This window comes from Cannabis sativa, chromosome 2 (assembly GCF_029168945.1).
Source record: "Cannabis sativa cultivar Pink pepper isolate KNU-18-1 chromosome 2, ASM2916894v1, whole genome shotgun sequence".
Taxonomy (NCBI): Eukaryota; Viridiplantae; Streptophyta; class Magnoliopsida; order Rosales; family Cannabaceae; genus Cannabis; species Cannabis sativa.
Genome location: NC_083602.1, coordinates 1,806,102 through 1,823,867, shown reverse-complemented (window position 1 = coordinate 1,823,867; position 17,766 = coordinate 1,806,102). Strand labels below are relative to the sequence as shown.

The following is a 17,766-nucleotide window of genomic DNA, read 5'->3' as shown; positions in this document are numbered from 1 at the left end:
TACCGTTGTTTTAATTGTCTTGTTTTGTTGTTATATTATTTTATAAAAACACAGTATTTTTAAAAAATAAATTTGTGTAACAGTAAAATTATAAACTTTTGCCCAAAATTCAATAATTTTTGTAAAAACTCCTATTGTATTTTGCCTCATCAAAAAGTGTTATTTTAAAACTTTAGAGGGCATATCCATACTCGATTCTCCCCTATAAATAGAACATTATTCCTCACGCAAAGAATTAGAAATTGAATTCTTAGGAGAAGGGAAGAATTAGTTTTTTTTTTTCAATTAGGGCATAAACACTTGTAAAAAATACTTTAAAGACTATAGAGTTTATTAACAATCGAACCATGAAAAAAATCTAGATCTCTTTTTCTTTAATTTACTTATTTCTTAATCTTATTTATTTTATAATCAGTTTTCGAAAAACTTCGGTAAATATTAAATGATAGTATGCTGGTACTAATCAAAGGGTAACATCTTAGACTTAGTATTTTCAAGTTTTTTCATTAATTTTTGTTTTAATTGAATGTGGTAGAATGTGAGAATTTAGCATTTTTTGATATATTTTTTTGTTGAGATATTTCAGGTATTTTTTAGTGTTAGAAGCTACATTTCTAGCTGTTGTATGTTATTTGACGACGTTATAGTTTTATTATCTACTAATCTAGTTTTCTTACTTCTGTAATTTCTAATTTGACAAAACATATCTTTCGTCTAAACAATAAATTATCCTAATTCGGAACGCTGATGTCAATATTATAAGGGAATTTTGATTTTATATGCTTAAATAATTAAAAAATTTTATTATTATACCAAAAACTTAAACCATAAAAAAACTATATTTTTTTTTCAAACCCCAAAAATACCCCCTCACAATTCTCTCTCTCTGCATCATCTCTCTCTCTATCTCACATCCCAACCGCCCACCCTCACCACCACCTCCGACCTCGACTCACGCCACCTCGACCACCCGCACCAACACCCCGACCCAGCCCCACTCTCTCGGACCGCCCAAAAATCGCACCCCGAAACCCACTCTCTCTTCCTCTCTGAAATCGCAGAAAAAAAAAATGGTCCCAGGTCCGATGGGGTCCGACCAATCGGACCCATGGTCCGACCATCGAACCTGGGACCATTTTTTTTTTTTTTTGCGTTTTTAGAGAGAAAATGGTCCTGTGTCCGATGGTCGGACCATGGGTCCGATTGGTCGGACCCCATCAGACCCATGGTCCGACCATCGGACCTGGGACCATTTTTTTTCTTCTGCGATTTCAGAGAGAGAGGAAGAGAGATGGGTTTCGGGGTGCGATTTTTGGGCGGTCTGAGAGAGTGGGGCTGGGTCGGGGTGTTGGTGCGGGTGGTCGGAGGTGGCGGTGAGGGTCGGAGGTCAGAGGATGGAGGTCGGAGGTGGATGTGAGGGTGGGCGGTTGGCGTGAGATGGAGGGAGAGAGATGATGCAGAGAGAGAGAATTGTGAGGGGGATATTTTTGGGGTTTTGAAAAAAAGGTATAATTTTTTTAGGGTTTAAATTTTTGGTTTAATTATAAAATTTTTTAATTTTTTAAACATATAAAATCAAAATTCCCTATTATAAATTGTTTAATCGTTTTAAAACTATGTAAAAAAAAGAAGAACATTTCTAAATATTTAAATAAATACTCAATATTATCCCTAAAATGAAATAAAAACTTCACGAGAAAATAAAGATTTATCTCACGATTTTTTTCTGTAACTCTAAAATTTCCGGAAACTTCTCTTCTCTTCAGTACCGTTTCAAACCCTAAATGAAACGTGCCCCCGTCGACGACCTCGGCGCGGTTGCCGCGGCGGCCGCCGCCGTCAATGGCAGCTTGAAGAAGCCTGTCTTCCTCACCAAAGCTCAACGCGAGCAATTAGCTCTCCAGCGCCGCCAAGACGAGTTCGAGGACCAAAAACGCCGCCAACACTTGCTTCTCTCCCAAGCTCGCTCAGGTTCTCCTTCTTCCTCCGCCGCCGCCAACAACAATAACAACAACGACCATCATAAACCCTCCGATTTCGATCGCCGCGACCGTGACCGTGACCGTGACCGAGATAGGGATAGGGATAGGGATAGAGATAGAGAAAGGGATAGGGATAGGGATAGAGACCGGGACCGCGATCGAGATAGGGAACGGGAACGGGAGCGGGAACGAGACCGGTCGGACCGGCGTAATAGAGAGAGGGATCGGGAAGATGAGACAAAAGGGAGAGATCGCGCTCGGATTGAGAAATTGGCTGAAAGAGAGCGCGATAAGGAGCTTGAAGCGATTAAAGAGCAGTATCTTGGATCGAAGAAGCCTAAGAAGAGAGTTATTAAGCCTAGTGAGAAGTTCAGATTCTCTTTCGATTGGGAGAACACTGAAGACACTTCTCGGGACATGAATTCTCTCTATCAGAATCCTCACGAAGCTCAGCTATTGTTTGGAAGAGGTTTTAGGGCTGGGATGGACCGTCGTGAGCAGAAGAAGCTTGCTGCCAAGAATGAGAAGGAGCTTAGAGATGAGATTAGGAAGAAGGAAGGTATTGAGGAGAGACCAGAGGAGGCTGCTGCTCAGAAGCTTAAGGAAGAAGCTGCTGATATGTATGATACGTTTGATATGAGAGTTGATCGCCATTGGAGCGATAAAAAGCTTGAAGAGATGACTGAGAGAGATTGGAGAATATTCAGAGAAGATTTCAATATTTCATACAAGGGTTCGAGGTTACCTCGCCCAATGAGGAGTTGGCCCGAGAGTAAATTGAATCCTGATCTTCTCAAGGCTGTGGAGAGAGCTGGTTACAAGAAACCGTCGCCAATTCAAATGGCGGCGATCCCACTCGGGCTTCAACAGCGCGATGTTATCGGCATTGCTGAGACTGGTTCTGGTAAGACTGCTGCTTTTGTTCTTCCTATGTTGACTTACATTTCGAGATTACCACCGATAAGCGAAGAGAATGAAGCTGAAGGGCCTTATGCTGTTGTTATGGCGCCCACTCGTGAGCTTGCTCAGCAGATTGAGGATGAGACTATGAAGTTTGCTCATTACATGGGCATTAAAGTTGTGTCCATTGTTGGTGGGCAGTCTATTGAAGAACAGGGTTTTAAGATTAGACAAGGGTGTGAGGTTGTTATTGCTACACCGGGTCGTTTGATTGATTGCTTGGAAAGGCGTTATGCTGTTTTAAATCAGTGTAACTATGTTGTTCTTGATGAGGCTGATCGAATGATTGATATGGGTTTTGAGCCACAAGTTGTGGGTGTGTTGGATGCTATGCCTTCGAGTAATTTGAAACCCGAGAATGAGGATGAAGAGCTTGATGAGAAAAGGATTTATAGAACAACTTATATGTTTAGTGCTACTATGCCCCCTGCTGTTGAGCGTCTCGCGAGGAAGTACTTGCGAAATCCTGTTGTTGTTACTATTGGTACTGCTGGAAAAGCTACTGAGTTGATCACCCAGAATGTGGTTATGACTAAGGAATCTGAGAAGTTGAATAGATTGCAGAGGTTGCTTGACGAGCTCGGTGATAAGACTGCTATTGTTTTTGTTAACACCAAGAAGAATGCTGATCATGTGGCAAAGAATTTGGATAGGTCGGGCTATCGTGTGACAACTTTGCACGGTGGAAAATCACAGGAACAGAGAGAAATAAGCCTCGAAGGGTTTCGAACCAAGAGATATAACGTACTTGTTGCCACAGATGTTGCTGGGCGTGGTATTGACATACCTGATGTGGCTCATGTCATTAACTATGACATGCCAGGAAATATTGAGATGTACACTCATCGTATTGGGCGTACTGGTCGTGCAGGAAAGACTGGGGTTGCTTCAACGTTCTTGACTATGCACGATACTGATGTCTTTTACGACCTCAAGCAAATGCTCATTTCGAGTAACAGTCCTGTCCCACATGAACTGGCAAAACACGAGGCCTCGAAGTTCAAGCCGGGAAGCATTCCCGATAGACCACCTAGGCGTAATGACACTGTTTTTGCTCATTGAGAAGGCTTTGGAATTTAACGAGTCACCAGTGATTTTTAGTGGATTATACATCTATGCTTATTGTTTCAAGCAAGGAACTGATACTGCTCTGAAAGTGGTAAATTTATGTTTTGTTATTTCCTTTTGTGGGTATTGTTGTTTCATAGTTGAAAGAGTCATATATAGACAGTAGTTGAAATAAATTTACCTATTAAGACTTGAACATCTATTTCCATACTTATTAGTTGATTATGCATTCAGTAGAGATGTTTAATGTTTTTGTTTTCGGGTCCTAATTCTTTCGGTTTGGCATCCTCTCTTAGATTTTGTAGGTGTAACTAGTTTCGTGGATCTCTCTTGTTATACTTACGAAAGCCATTTTGTTTCATGTTTTATTTTTGTCTGTAGGAGCAAACATGACAAATTGAATGTTGAGATATAAACATTACTAGACGTAATGATTCGTCATTCCTCATGATTGTGAGTATGAATCCTTGCAGCTAAGCTAACTCACTAACTTATTTCTCTCATTCAAGCTTGTTTTACTTGCTTATGTAAATATGTTGTAGTAGTATTAGCATCATTCTACAACCTGAGAACTTTTGTTTCAGCTCTTAAAGATTTTATACATTGTGAAAAGATTTGTTCTTTTCTTTCTGGTTTAGGTTAGTTGGAAAATAATTTCTCATCCACATTTTTATAGTTTAAAATAAAAACTGTCTTCAGTTATTTCTGAGACTTAATGGGTAAGGGAAGAAGAAAAGAAGTATGGATTTGGTTATTGCCAGTTGTGAATTCTTTGGTGTCCTATCAATTTGCATCACTGTAAAGTCATCATTGGTCATTTTTAAATTTCATATCATGATGACAATGATTCATATTATGAGACCATAGATAAAAAGCCTTGACATTGACATAGTATTGTTCTTATACACATTTGCAGTATATATATATATATATATATATTTATATTGGTATATATTGGGTATAAACATGACTTGTTTCAGATTAGGATAGTTCATTTGCATATCATTTATAATAGAATCAATTATATTTTTCATTATTTTATTTTCTTGCCTTATTTGATATTTGCTCAAGTGAAAAAGACTTGAACTAACTACCCACACTAGGGGTGACAAAATGGGTTAAGACACTATAACACCGACTCGAAACCCGTTGATAGTTAGCGGGTTTGGGTTATTTTCGGGTTGATTCTTTAATAAAAGGTTTGTGTTCGGTTTGACCCGTTTATAACCCATTAAAGTTAATTTTGGATTCGTAAATGTGTTGAATATGTCATAAGCATGTTAAACATAGGTTGACATTTTAAACAAGATTTATTTATAAACGGGTTGTGTTGTGTCGTGTCAACCTGTTTAATCGAGTCGTGTTTGAGTTTGACAATAACATCACAAGGAAATAAACTTTCTCAATAACACTAAACAATAATAACATCAATTTAGTAATTTGGGTAATGAAAATCAGAAATTCACTTTAAATTTTCATATCCATGGAACACTTACAAACACCCTATGATAACACTATACAATAACATTGCAAATCCTCTGAAGTTGGAAGTGTTAATAACTGACAATCAATGTTGAAGGGTACCCATTTTCTTTTTAGATGAGAAAATCTCCATTACCCAAAGAAATACAAATTACAGTGACAGAAATCAATATCAGGTGAAAAAAGAGAGGAAGAAGAAAAAATCAACAAACCAATAAGTAGCTCTAATTAGTACAAAGCACACACAAACCCAATATGGTTATATATATATATTTTTCAATGATATTTTACAGGAGACCTTTTATGTTTTTGCTTAGATCTTCTAGTTTATTCAGCCTCAATCTCTCACTTTCAGTCACCAGCTGAACCAAAAAAAAATGAAAAGACATTAGTCAGACAAAGATTATGAAGAAATTTTAAAAAACATTGACTAGTAGTATCCACCCAACATTACTATAAGATAGTGTTTTGGGAGTATTTATCAATTATTCATAATAGTTATTAAGGTTATTGATGGTGAAATTTCTTTATGTTTTAATTTCTAACTACTTAACTTTTTGATTTTTTTTTTTGTATGACAATATCCTGTTATTTCAATATTTTTTACAAATTTGGGGCGCTAGTTTAATTCTACTTTCAAGTACCAATTAGAATTGCCACTATATACTAAAAACTCTAAGCTAATGAACACATGCCACATATAGACAGGTATATACAGTAGTAATTCATGAAGTTAAAGGGGTATTGTCACAAAAATAAAAAAATTAGGAGGTTAAATGTATAAAATTAAAATATAAAGAGATTTCATGACCAATTATTCTAGTTATTATTATTACTTTAAAAAGTTGTGCCACTCTCTAACATGTCTTTTATGAAAAAAAAAATATGTGATTCTAACATGTTTTTTATGAAAAATATGTGATCCAATATAAAATTACACTAATAATAATATAATATTTTAGGTAGTATTGAGTAAAACTTGATACTCTTAACTCTTTTGCAATTCTCATAGGTAATAATTTTTCTTATATTTTATCTTTAGGTAAAGATGAATATTTACCTCCATCAACTTTCCAACTAGTTGAGCTTTTTCTCTATTCTTCTCATTATAAGCCTCAACAGCTTCTCTGTATTCTTTCTCCTGCAAGCAATGAAGAATTAAGATCTTGATTTTTGTTTTTCTTTGAAAAAACAAAAGAAAAATTCTAGGAATTATTTGGGGTATTTATTAACTATTATGACAAATGATGAACCATTAAATACATAAGAGAAGTAATTGCACTCATGAATTTGGATGAAACAAATTGTTGTGTACTATATGAAATGATCACCTTAGATACAAAAATAATTATATGTATATATTATTGTGGTCACATTCTTTTGGAGTAAGAGTGAAGCCAAGTTCATAGTTTTAATATACTCACTCCATCAAAATAAAGAAAATATTAAATGGTCATAAATATTAAGAATGACACTGCACTAGAATTGGAAATACATAATTTAATGTAGTCCTTATCCAAAGAAGAAAAGAAATGAATTAGAAGCAAAGAAAGAATATGAAATTCTCATATGTGAAAATTGGAACATACCATCTCTTTTAAGAATTCTAAAGAAATGACCAAATTTATGAAAGTATCAATTTATAAACTTGATTTATAAGCTATCAACATGATTAATCAACTCATTTTTCTTTTTAAACAATAGCATTGTGAATTATCATGATAATAGATAAAATAACCTTTGAAAAGAAAGCCCTTTAAAGTAGGCATAATGACTTTTTTGAATTCATTTTATATTTAATCTGGTTTCGATAATTCATTGCGAAATAGTCCTCGACACTATAAATAGCTAGTCGATTTTTTTTCAAAGAGAGTGGTAAAAAAGTTTAAATAGTTGGTCGAATTTTCAGTATGTAAATAATAATCAAAACAGAAAATTATAAATTTTATAGATTTTTATTCTTTTTCAATAAAAATATAATTTCTTTTTTAAAAAGATTATTTTATGAAAAAATTAAAAAATAGGAAAATCAAAAAAATAAAATAAAAATAAAGATAACTAAGTACCCTTGTAATAGGGGTAACCAATTACCATAAATAGGTAACTAAGTTTTTGTCTTTTTTTTCATATTTTTTTAACATTTTTCTAAAATCTTCTCATAAAGTAATATTTTTTGAAAAAAATTATATTTTTACAAATTTATACATTAAAAATCATAAAAATAATAATTCCCCTAATCGAAAATAGACCAAAAAGAGATCATTTTGGTAATTATTTCATATGTAATATTAAATTTTTACCTTCTTTTGGCAACTCAACCCCAATGGCTTTAACTCTTTGTTGAGCAAATCAACCTTCTTTCGAATCACTGCAATATCTTTCCTCATGGGATCTGTAAGTGCTTCAAGTTCCTACAAAAACAAATACAACATAATAAATTTCCAAAACTAACCTTTCAATAACAATAATAATAATAACTTTCATTTCAACAATAGATCATCTTCAATACAAATCAACATAAAACATTAGTATTTTTCTTCTTCATTATTTTGTCATGAAGAAAAAATAAATGAAAGTTTCATAGTTTATACTATAGTCAAGTGAGTAGTTTACAACACTTCAATAAACTTAAAAATCCTTATTATTTCATCTTAACAAAAACTTGTACCAATAAATATATATTTTTTTCTCTATATTTTGGTCTATACTTAATAATATAAATAACATAGTTGATTAATAATAAATCACTTACTCTATCTTTCTTTTCTTATTTGATTTTCTTTTCTTTGTAAAACTTTCAAACCAATTATTTCAACAATAGAGCTAAAAATATCCTTGTTTAATTGCTATCATCTTAACATTAATATCTTTTCCTTCTTTATTTTGTTAAGAAAAAATAAATAAAAGTTTCATAGTTTATAGTCTAGTGAGTAGTTATTAACAAATAATTTAAAAAAACAAAACCATCTCTTCATTTTTTTTCTTGGTTAACTTCTTTGTCAAAAGTTATTTAAATCTAAGTCTAAAACACTTAATAAAGCAATAAACTTCAAAATCCTTATTAGCTCATCTTAACAAAAACTACCAATATAATTTTTTTTTCTTCTATATTTTGGTCTATAATTTTTGAAATAATAATAATGATAATAATATATAGTTGATTAATAATATATAAGCTTACTCCACGAATATCAGCCAATCTCTTAGTTGCTTCTTCAACTTTTCCCATTTGAGCTTGAACTTTTTCTCTAACCTCCATTTTCCTTCTTTCAATCTCTTCTTCCTTGGCTCGGAACATAGCCAACGCAGACCTAGAAAGCTCCTCTTCTTTATCCTCCTTGCTCGGGCTAACATTCCCCGAGTTTTTTGGTATTATCATCAATTGTTGTTGTTGTTGTTGCGGCCTACTTGGTGTTGTCATTCTTCTTCTTCTTCGAAATCTTTCAAAGAAAGAAGAAAAAAATAAAAGAAGAAAAAAATTCTCAATCTTATATTAATTCTTCTTACTTTGTTTTAGTAGTAGTTAGTACTATTTTTTTTCCTCTTTAAAATTATGAATAATGATAGCTATCTTTCTCCTGTTGAAGAGTATGTTACAATAACAAAATGTTGGCTTTAAAGATATGAAAACCAAAATATAGAATATTACACTAAGCTAAGGCTTGAAATTACCAAAATGCCCTTGTTCTCTTTTTTCATCATAAAGTGGATTTTAACTTTGTTGAATGAAGACCAACTCATTAAAAACTCTTCCATAAACCTTTCCACCTTTACTCAAACGCTTGCTTAATGAGTACCCATTTAAAAATAAATGTAGGTTTAGTTTTGTATGTATAGAAAATTATTATAAATTTTAATACTTTATAAATATATTAAGGTGTAGTTAATGTATTAAATGCATAGACAAATATAAGTTAATTACATAATTCCTAATATTCTAGTTGACTGCGTGTCAAAAAAACTTCAAACATATTTTCGATACTATAAACTATTTATAATTTTTTAAAAATTTACAGGGTTATGTTATAAGTATAACAAATACTACCATGAAAAAAATACTCCGACGTGTATTTTCAGACACTGAGATTGAGAAAAAAAATTATAATAAAAGGTTGTAATTAGCAATTCTCATTAAATATATGTCACATAAACATATTAAAAAAAGTGATTTTATATCTTTCATATTCATATTATCACATACTTTTGTATATTTGTTGCATCTTATTATGTATTTCATACATTATACTATTTATTTAGCTACATTATATGATATAAAAAAATGATGAGACTTTTTGGTTGGATGTGAGTTAGGTATATGGGCAAACTCAACCAACAACTGCAATTCTCAAAGCTTTAAGTATGGGAAGCCTTGTATTTTATTATATATATTTATACAAAATTATTTTTGTACAACATATATTTGTTGTAATTATTAAAATGAGTGAAAATTTGTTGAAAGGTCCAAAAGGGTATTAGAATAATTATTTATTTTTTATGTAGAAAAAAGTGGTTAAGATTGAAGTGTTTTGATTTGGAGTGGACAGTAAGAGCCTACCTATGGAGGAAATACTTAATAAAGAAGACAGAGTAGGAGAGTTTGGCTTTATCACATATACATTAATTGTTATTCCAGCTTGGGTTTATAAGACAGAATCTTCACTTTTAAAACTTAAATAAATTGTTCTTTATTTGCATTCTACACTATCTATAATATATCACCTTTAATATTATATGGTATTTAAAAAAAAGTACATCAATGCATTTATTTGTATCAATATTTAGAAGAATTTTTTAGTTTAAATATTTTCATAGTCGTGTACGTTATAGTTTCTTAAAACATCATATAAAATTTTAAGAAATTTAAAATAATATATAATATAGAAAGCAGTGTTCAAATAATCTGCTTCACACACGTATAAAATAAAAGAATTACACGTACAACAGACTGTTCAAACTTTATTTTCGGCGTGTTAAATTTTTTTAAAGGTCTCAAAATTTGGTAATATATCTTAAATAACTATAATATACATGACTACAAAAAAAATTAAACTGAAAAATTTTCTCATGTATTGAAATAAATAAGAGTGTGTTGGTACATTCATTTTAAAAAGGTGTATTATAATTTTTTTGTTCAATATTATATAAATATATTTACACATACACAACACATACACTTTACAGCAATCTCATGATTCTATTTAGAGTTTCCAATTTTCTAGGATGACAACAATTTTCTTAAGACAAATGATATTTAATTATTTATAATTGCATATGAATAAATGATTTTATAGTAGACCTTTTAAAAATGAGTGTATCATATATATTTTATATTTAGGACCAATCCTAACAAAATTTATACAATCTTCCATTGTACTAATTATTAAAGATATTTTATAGTTTTTTAATAAATTTAGAATAATCTACTATTAAAATAGTTAAATTTAAATATAATATTTCATACATGTATAAAATAAAAAATATATAATTACAATAAAAATTTTCAGAATTTATTTTTAACACGGTAAATTAACACAAATTTATCAAAAATTTACATAGTGTCTTAAATATTGATACATTATATAATTTTCATTTTCAATTATAACTATCCAAATGTAAAAATATAAATAAAATGCATTGAATTACAAGACTAAATCTTACCCTATTTTAAGAGTACTTTTGAGTTCACATATTTCACATTTTTTCTAACTTTCCACACTTTTTACTCTGTCAAGATTGAAATCCCAATGTAAAACATAGTAAAACTATATTAAATTTCATGTTAAAAAAGAACTAGGGACCAAAATAAAACTTTTTAACTGTAAAGAGTTACATATATATCACTATATAAATACATAAAATTAAACAAATTTTAAATAGTGAATAATACTTTCCAGTCTGACATAGGGTCCTCATCTCATCTATTTATTTATTTATTTATTTTTAAAAAATAATAATAATAATAATAATAATAATAATGAAATATGAGCATATAATTGATACATCTTTCCACCAAATATAGAATTATGAATTTTCAACTTTTTTTTCTCTTCTTTTTTGGACATGTGGGCAGCATAATTATGTGCTTTTGGACCCACTTTGATATTGCATTCACAGCAAAATACCTTTTGACTCAAATCTATCTTCTTTCTTAGAATTTTTGTTTTTTTTTTTTTCTTATTCTAATCTTATATAGATTCATGCCCAAAAAAATATCCCAATAATTTTCTTGTTTTTATTTTCTTATGTTGTGAGTATTGCTGAATCAAAAAGCATCTGGTATACAATTTGGATTGACTTTACAGTGTACTATTTTTTTTTTCTTTTAATGAAATATTCTTTTGCAAGTTAAGTTACATACACTATAGTTTCCCATTTGGAATACAATATTACAATATTTGATGTGGTTGATGGGCCACAATAGAGCATGTGCAAAAGGGTCCCCATGATTGGATTATGCTTCAAACTACTCTTCATGGGCTTCCTATTTAAATATAAATTTAAAAACTTACAACCCATACTTGATTGATTCTTTTACTTTTAGGATTTTATAATAAAAAGTTAGCTAATTAGATTATTTTTTAAATTTTGACATGTATTAAATTATATTCTCCGAACTTTTTAAGTTATTAAAAATTCTTTCTGAACTATTGAGATTTGAGATTGTTAGATTTAAGAGCTTATGTCCAATTATGTTTAATTTTACTAACGTGGTGATTGTCTATGTACTAAATCGTACTGCTTGAACTTTAATATGTATCAAATTGTGCCCCCTGAACTTTCATTCACGTTAAGTTTCTGTTAGTAAAATTAGATAAAAAAATTTGAATCTAACAATCTTAATTGTTCAGTGAAAATTTTTAACTGCTTGAAAAATTCAAAGAGCATAATTTGATATATATTAAAGTGTTAACTAAGGATTTCGTAAATATAAATGAGAGTTAATAATTAATAATCTGTATATATTCTGTATTTAATATTTAATTATACTTAATAAATACTATATATTTATTAATATGAGAAAGAGATTTTTTTTTTACGTAATTTTATAGTTAAAATTTACATACTCCATGAGTCTCTCTAATTTTTAATGTTATTTGATTACAAATATAATTTAGCAAAATTTTCTCTAAGTTAGAAAATTAGTCGTCCCCTTTTACAATGTGATCATTGTTATTTATACAAGTAGGATATTAATTATTTTTTATATAATCTGTACAACAGTTATGAAACGTGAACAATCCCCACGCTTCATATATTTTATCTAATAGGCAAGAAATAACATGCAACCACTTTTATTTAAAATAATATAATTGTCCTATTTAACTTGGTCTTTCTTCTCTATAAGATACAGTTATCGAGACACTTGATTGTTTTGATGTAAGGCTCTCAAAAAATTCGTCAACCTTTGGATGTATACCTCGGGTACATATATTCCTCGGATAACATGTCTGAGATGATGAACAGGAGCAAGTTTAAGCAAATTAAGCTTTTCATCGTGAACAATATCAACACTAAGAATATTTCTAAATGACTTGACAAGCTTAGCATCCTCAGGATTATGTTGAGTGTCTTTGCATTTAATGATGTATATATAAGTTTTATGTGAGAAGAACATGCATGAGCTTTATGATGTGAGGAGACAATTATACCTCGACTCTTAAATTTACAGAGTTAATTTATTCTCTTTGTTATACCCATAACATGTACCCAATGAGTATAACACAAAAGTTTGATTTGCAAAATTCTAATTAGCCAACATTTTATTATTAGAAAACCAAATTGTTGGCCCAAATAGTGTAGTCACTATATTTTGGTAAAATAGGGTTATGCGTTCGATCAAAAATATATATACATTTGTAGGTATTTGTTTCTTATTATGGTGGTGCTGGTCCTCATGGGTTACCAGACATTGTTATTTCATAATTAAAGGTGTTCAATAGCAATTTTGATGAGTTTTTAAAAGAGAAACTTACAAAAATATTAGAATTTGGGTTAATTTTTACAAAAATATTGTCATGCGGAAATTTTTTAAAAAATATTGTATTTTTATAAAACAACAGTGGAACACAAAATAGAACAACTAAAAATAACACTGGAACAACTAAAAAACAACCGTAGAGCAACTGTAAAAACTTAACACAGTACACAGTATAAATTCTACACAATATTTTTGAAAAAACACAGTATTTTTTAAAAAAATTCCACCCCACAGTAAAAAAGTTAAAAATTTCAGTATGTGGTGTAATTAACCCTTTTTAAAATAGGGTACAAAATAACCAAAAAAGTATCTTTAACATTACGAATCTATAGTCACAACAACAACAATAATAATAATAATAATAATAATAATATGTTTCTAAATATTAACATAATAATAAGATACATGATAGTAACTTGTTAAATTTTAGTTACTTTTTTTTAACCAATTTAGAAAAGTTTTTTAAAACTAACTTGTTTATGACACTATATGTTAACTTTTACATGTCGATCAACACACTAGTAACTCATTAATTTTCTAAATTAGATTTGAATGGAACCAAAATGTATCATAAATAGTAAGATAATTTAATTGTCATATCTTTAAAGGTAACCAATTATTGTCTTAAATTGTTTTGAAGGGACCAAAATGTATCATAATCAATAAGATACCTTAATATAACTTAAAAATTAAGTCATGTATTAAAAGGTAACAAATTAGTATCTTAAATTATTTCAAAGGCAACAAAAAGTAGCTTTTAAAATCTCATAATAACAAAAAATTCTAACTTTTTGTAAAGAAAGTGCCTAACTTGAAATGGAAAACAATTTGCAGTAGCTCTGCAAGCATTTCGGCCTTGAACTTGGAGCTGAAAGCCATTGGTTGGCATTGAATTGGGTGTTAAGAAAGAATTAGAGATTAGTGGTTATATTTTTCGATTGTTTGATAGTTATTCAGGCTTTGAAGAGAAGATGCATGTCGAATTGGCAATTGACCTCATGCTTATATGAAGTTATGGAAAAAATAGATTCTTTTGTGTATTGTAAGATTTGTTATGTAAAGGGGGAGCTTATTGTGTGTGTGTGAATGATATGGTTGTCCAAGCTAGGATCCAAAGAATTGCTAACTCTTGTTTTGTTTGGGAAGGATTGCCCTTTGTCAATCCTACTTTGCTGATTTAATCTTAATGAATTGATGTTCTCTTTAAAAGAAAACAAAAAAAAAAACTTGAGCTATGAATCCAACATACATACATTATTTTTAAATGCCTGATAGTATTTTAAAATAAATTTAAATTTTTGTAAAAAAAAAGTAAGTAGTTTGTAAACAAAATCCCTAATATTTGTAGGATTATATTAATAAATCTATTCTAGGGTGAGATTACTTTGAACTAATTTAAAGTTACATAAAGTCAAGTATGAACATGTATATGGAAATTTGATGGGAAAAAATAAGAGAAAATTATTTTAGGCTCTTATTTAGAAAAAAGATATAACATTTTTCAAAATCAATAAAAGAATATGTATTTTTTTTTAAAAAAAATTATTTTAACCCTTGAGTTAGGTGGGCCTTAAGGTCATGCCTAACTCGCTTATGCCGAGGACCAGACCTGCAAGAGCTATAGAGTAAAACTCACTACTTACTTATGTAAGTGTCATGTTTTTGTGTGGCAAATTAGATAAATACTTTTGCTCAGTGTTTCTGCATCAGTATTTGTCTTTCTAACATCTTTTCTGTGGTTAGTTGCATCTAATATCACTAAATTTATTTTAGTGTCATGTCAGCTTTCTGCGTGTTTGTTTGAGTGTGCCAGCTGTACTTTGCTGGTTGGTTAGTTAGTCAATTTTCATTATCTTCAGGATATATATTCTGTTGTTTCTGTTTTGCTAACTAACTCTCTTCGGTTAGAATCATCTTCTTGATTATTGCTCTGCTAGGGCACAATATACCTTTGTTTTGTTTTGTTGTCTGCAGATAGAGATTCCAGAGATCTTCCTGAGGTTGAAGATGGAGATTGAATCTGCTTGATCTGAAGGGAGTTCAGATTACAGTGCTGAAGGTGGTTCAGCTGTGTGAATGCTAAGTGTTCTTGTATACTGAGATCTAAATGAGTTTAGATCTCAAAGCTTGAGTGTGTTCGAGTGTTAGGTAACATTGTATAAAAGTCAATTTAGATTACATTGTTTGATTTGAAGAATTGTAATTGAATTGATTTTATAGTGGATGTTACTTTACCCGGTTCAAGGGAACCCAAGTACTACTCGGTTGGAATGCGTTTCCAATGCAGAGGAAGCTTGTACATTCTTTGTTCTTTGATTTACTATCTGTTTAGATCTAAGGAATAATCTGTTGAGATTAATCAATCAGAATTTGTAGTAAATAGGACTTTCAATTCACCCCATAACAAAGATTGTCACCCATGCATAGAGATCAATATTATGTATTATTTTGTTTTCTATTTCTCTCATTCCTAGTCTTCAAGGTCATCAATTCTTATTTGTTTATTTCAAAATTATCACTTGGTGAAATTAGAATAATTATATGTTCACTCAAAATTGTATGTAGTCAAATATTACACACAACAAAAAAGTATCACATCACTACGAATACAAATATTATTATACACACTTCTTCAAAGGATATGTTCTATTAATAATTATGATTTATGAATACCAACTTAGTAGAGTATAATTAGATTTCCCTTAATCCCTATCCCTTTTTTACTCACATTCAAATCCAATCAAAGTCTTTAATAATTACCTTATCACCTTAAAATTTGTATTATATGTTATGTGGAAGAATATTAGTTACTTCATATTTATATAAATATAAATATTATAAATTAGATTTTTTGATTTATTAAATGATAAAATAAATTATGTATTTTTTAAAATAATACAAATAAGATTTTGAATTAATTTTTTATCAAAATAAAACTTAATAATATTCCGACCTTGAGGTATTATGACAAAACTGATTAAATTTTCTGTATCTATTCGTGTTAAGAATTATCTTCAAGTTTGTTATATTAAAAAAAAAAAATTATTAAAAATTGAACTCAAAATCTTATTTGTACCATTTTAAAAAATACAAAATTTATTTTATCATTTAATAAAATAAAATATCTATTTTATAATTTTTACAAAACACACTATTCAAAATAATATTTATCTCAGATATATAATATTAATTAGGATATATATTGGGTAGTGTGTGTGAACAAATAACATTCATTTCATAAAAAAGAGGAGTAATTTGTTTGCATACACTTTATGATATTTTTCAAATTGTGGGGTTGAAAATCACTTTATCTTTCTCACTTGATCATTTTTTTAACATATATGAACTTGTCTTTATCCAAATTATGTATTTTTTCTATTTTTTTGAAAAATTGATAATGTGATCTCATTAAATTCTGGCTTGGAAGTATTGTATTTCTTTTATATAATATTGAAGTTTGAAATGAATCAATTAATTTATTTATGTGAAAAGAATTTTGTGACTACTGCAGTTCTCTCTTCAAACACAACATTTGAACTTACACAAAAATATAACAATTTTCACATTATAGGATTACACTCCTAAAATTGTGTACACAAATAAAAATATACTATGTGTATACTTGTGTACATATCAGCAACAGTAATAATTGACCCTGATATTTTATAGTAACTAGTTACCTTTGGTAAGAGTACCTAATTACCCTTACATAATTTTTTTTTTCATATTTTTTAACTTTTTCTTTAATTTTCTCATAAAATAACTTTTTAAAAGAAAAAGAATTGTATTTTTACATAAAAATATAAAAATTTATAAACTTTGTCATTCTCTTCTTCTAAAAAATAAATTCGGGGTCCCTGAATTAGGTGGGCCAACCCATTTTAGCCCGAGATGGTCATAATTGTAAATTTGGAAACATAACAAAAATTTAGAGGATTTTACAAAAATATATATATATCTATTCTATATAAAGTGTGTCTATATAACTAAAATTCTTAGTTTATGAGAAATTTATGGGTCACTTTAATTTTTATTTAATAAAATAATAATAAAACAAATCCTATTAATATTTGAACTGATATTTTAATTTTTATTTAATAAAATAATAATAAAACAAATCTCTTATTAATATTTGAACTGATATTTTAATTTTTATTTAATAAAATAATAATAAAACAAATCCTATTAATATTTGAACTGATATTAAATATTGGAGAATCACAACCTATTTGGTAAACTTAACAGAGATTAACCCAACCGTTAACTTATATATAAATATAAATTAAACTCTTAAGT

General features: G+C 29.4%; 2 protein-coding genes across 2 annotated transcripts; one reads left to right on the top strand and one right to left on the bottom strand.

Moving 5' to 3' along the window:
• Positions 1-1,623: 1,623 nt before the first annotated feature.
• On the top strand, positions 1,624-4,710 carry LOC115720772 (DEAD-box ATP-dependent RNA helicase 21). The gene is made up of 2 exons (XM_030649952.2): positions 1,624-4,101; positions 4,392-4,710. Exon 1 carries the CDS (start codon positions 1,785-1,787, stop codon positions 4,002-4,004), a length of 2,220 nt encoding a protein of 739 aa, XP_030505812.2. The 5' UTR covers positions 1,624-1,784; the 3' UTR covers positions 4,005-4,101; positions 4,392-4,710.
• Positions 4,711-5,462: 752 nt separating this feature from the next.
• LOC115721399 (uncharacterized) lies at positions 5,463-9,104 on the bottom strand. The gene is made up of 4 exons (XM_030650684.2): positions 8,674-9,104; positions 7,793-7,903; positions 6,553-6,633; positions 5,463-5,854 (listed from the first exon to the last, which is right to left on the bottom strand). The coding sequence occupies exons 1-4, from the start codon at positions 8,911-8,913 to the stop codon at positions 5,780-5,782; spliced, it is 507 nt and encodes a 168-aa protein (XP_030506544.1). The 5' UTR covers positions 8,914-9,104; the 3' UTR covers positions 5,463-5,779.
• Between the last annotated feature and the right edge of the window lie 8,662 nt (positions 9,105-17,766).

Excerpts from the sequence above, each read along its gene's own strand:
- LOC115720772 (XM_030649952.2), top strand. The coding sequence starts at position 1,785 with ATGAAACGTGCCCCCGTCGACGACCTCGGCGCGGTTGCCGCGGCGGCC.
- LOC115721399 (XM_030650684.2), bottom strand. The coding sequence starts at position 8,913 with ATGACAACACCAAGTAGGCCGCAACAACAACAACAACAATTGATGATA. Across the intron at positions 7,904-8,673 it reads GATTGGCTGATATTCGTGGA|GAACTTGAAGCACTTACAGA; the intron begins GTAAGCTTATAT and ends TTGTTTTTGTAG. Across the intron at positions 5,855-6,552 it reads TAGTTGGAAAGTTGATGGAG|CTGGTGACTGAAAGTGAGAG; the intron begins GTAAATATTCAT and ends TTTTTGGTTCAG.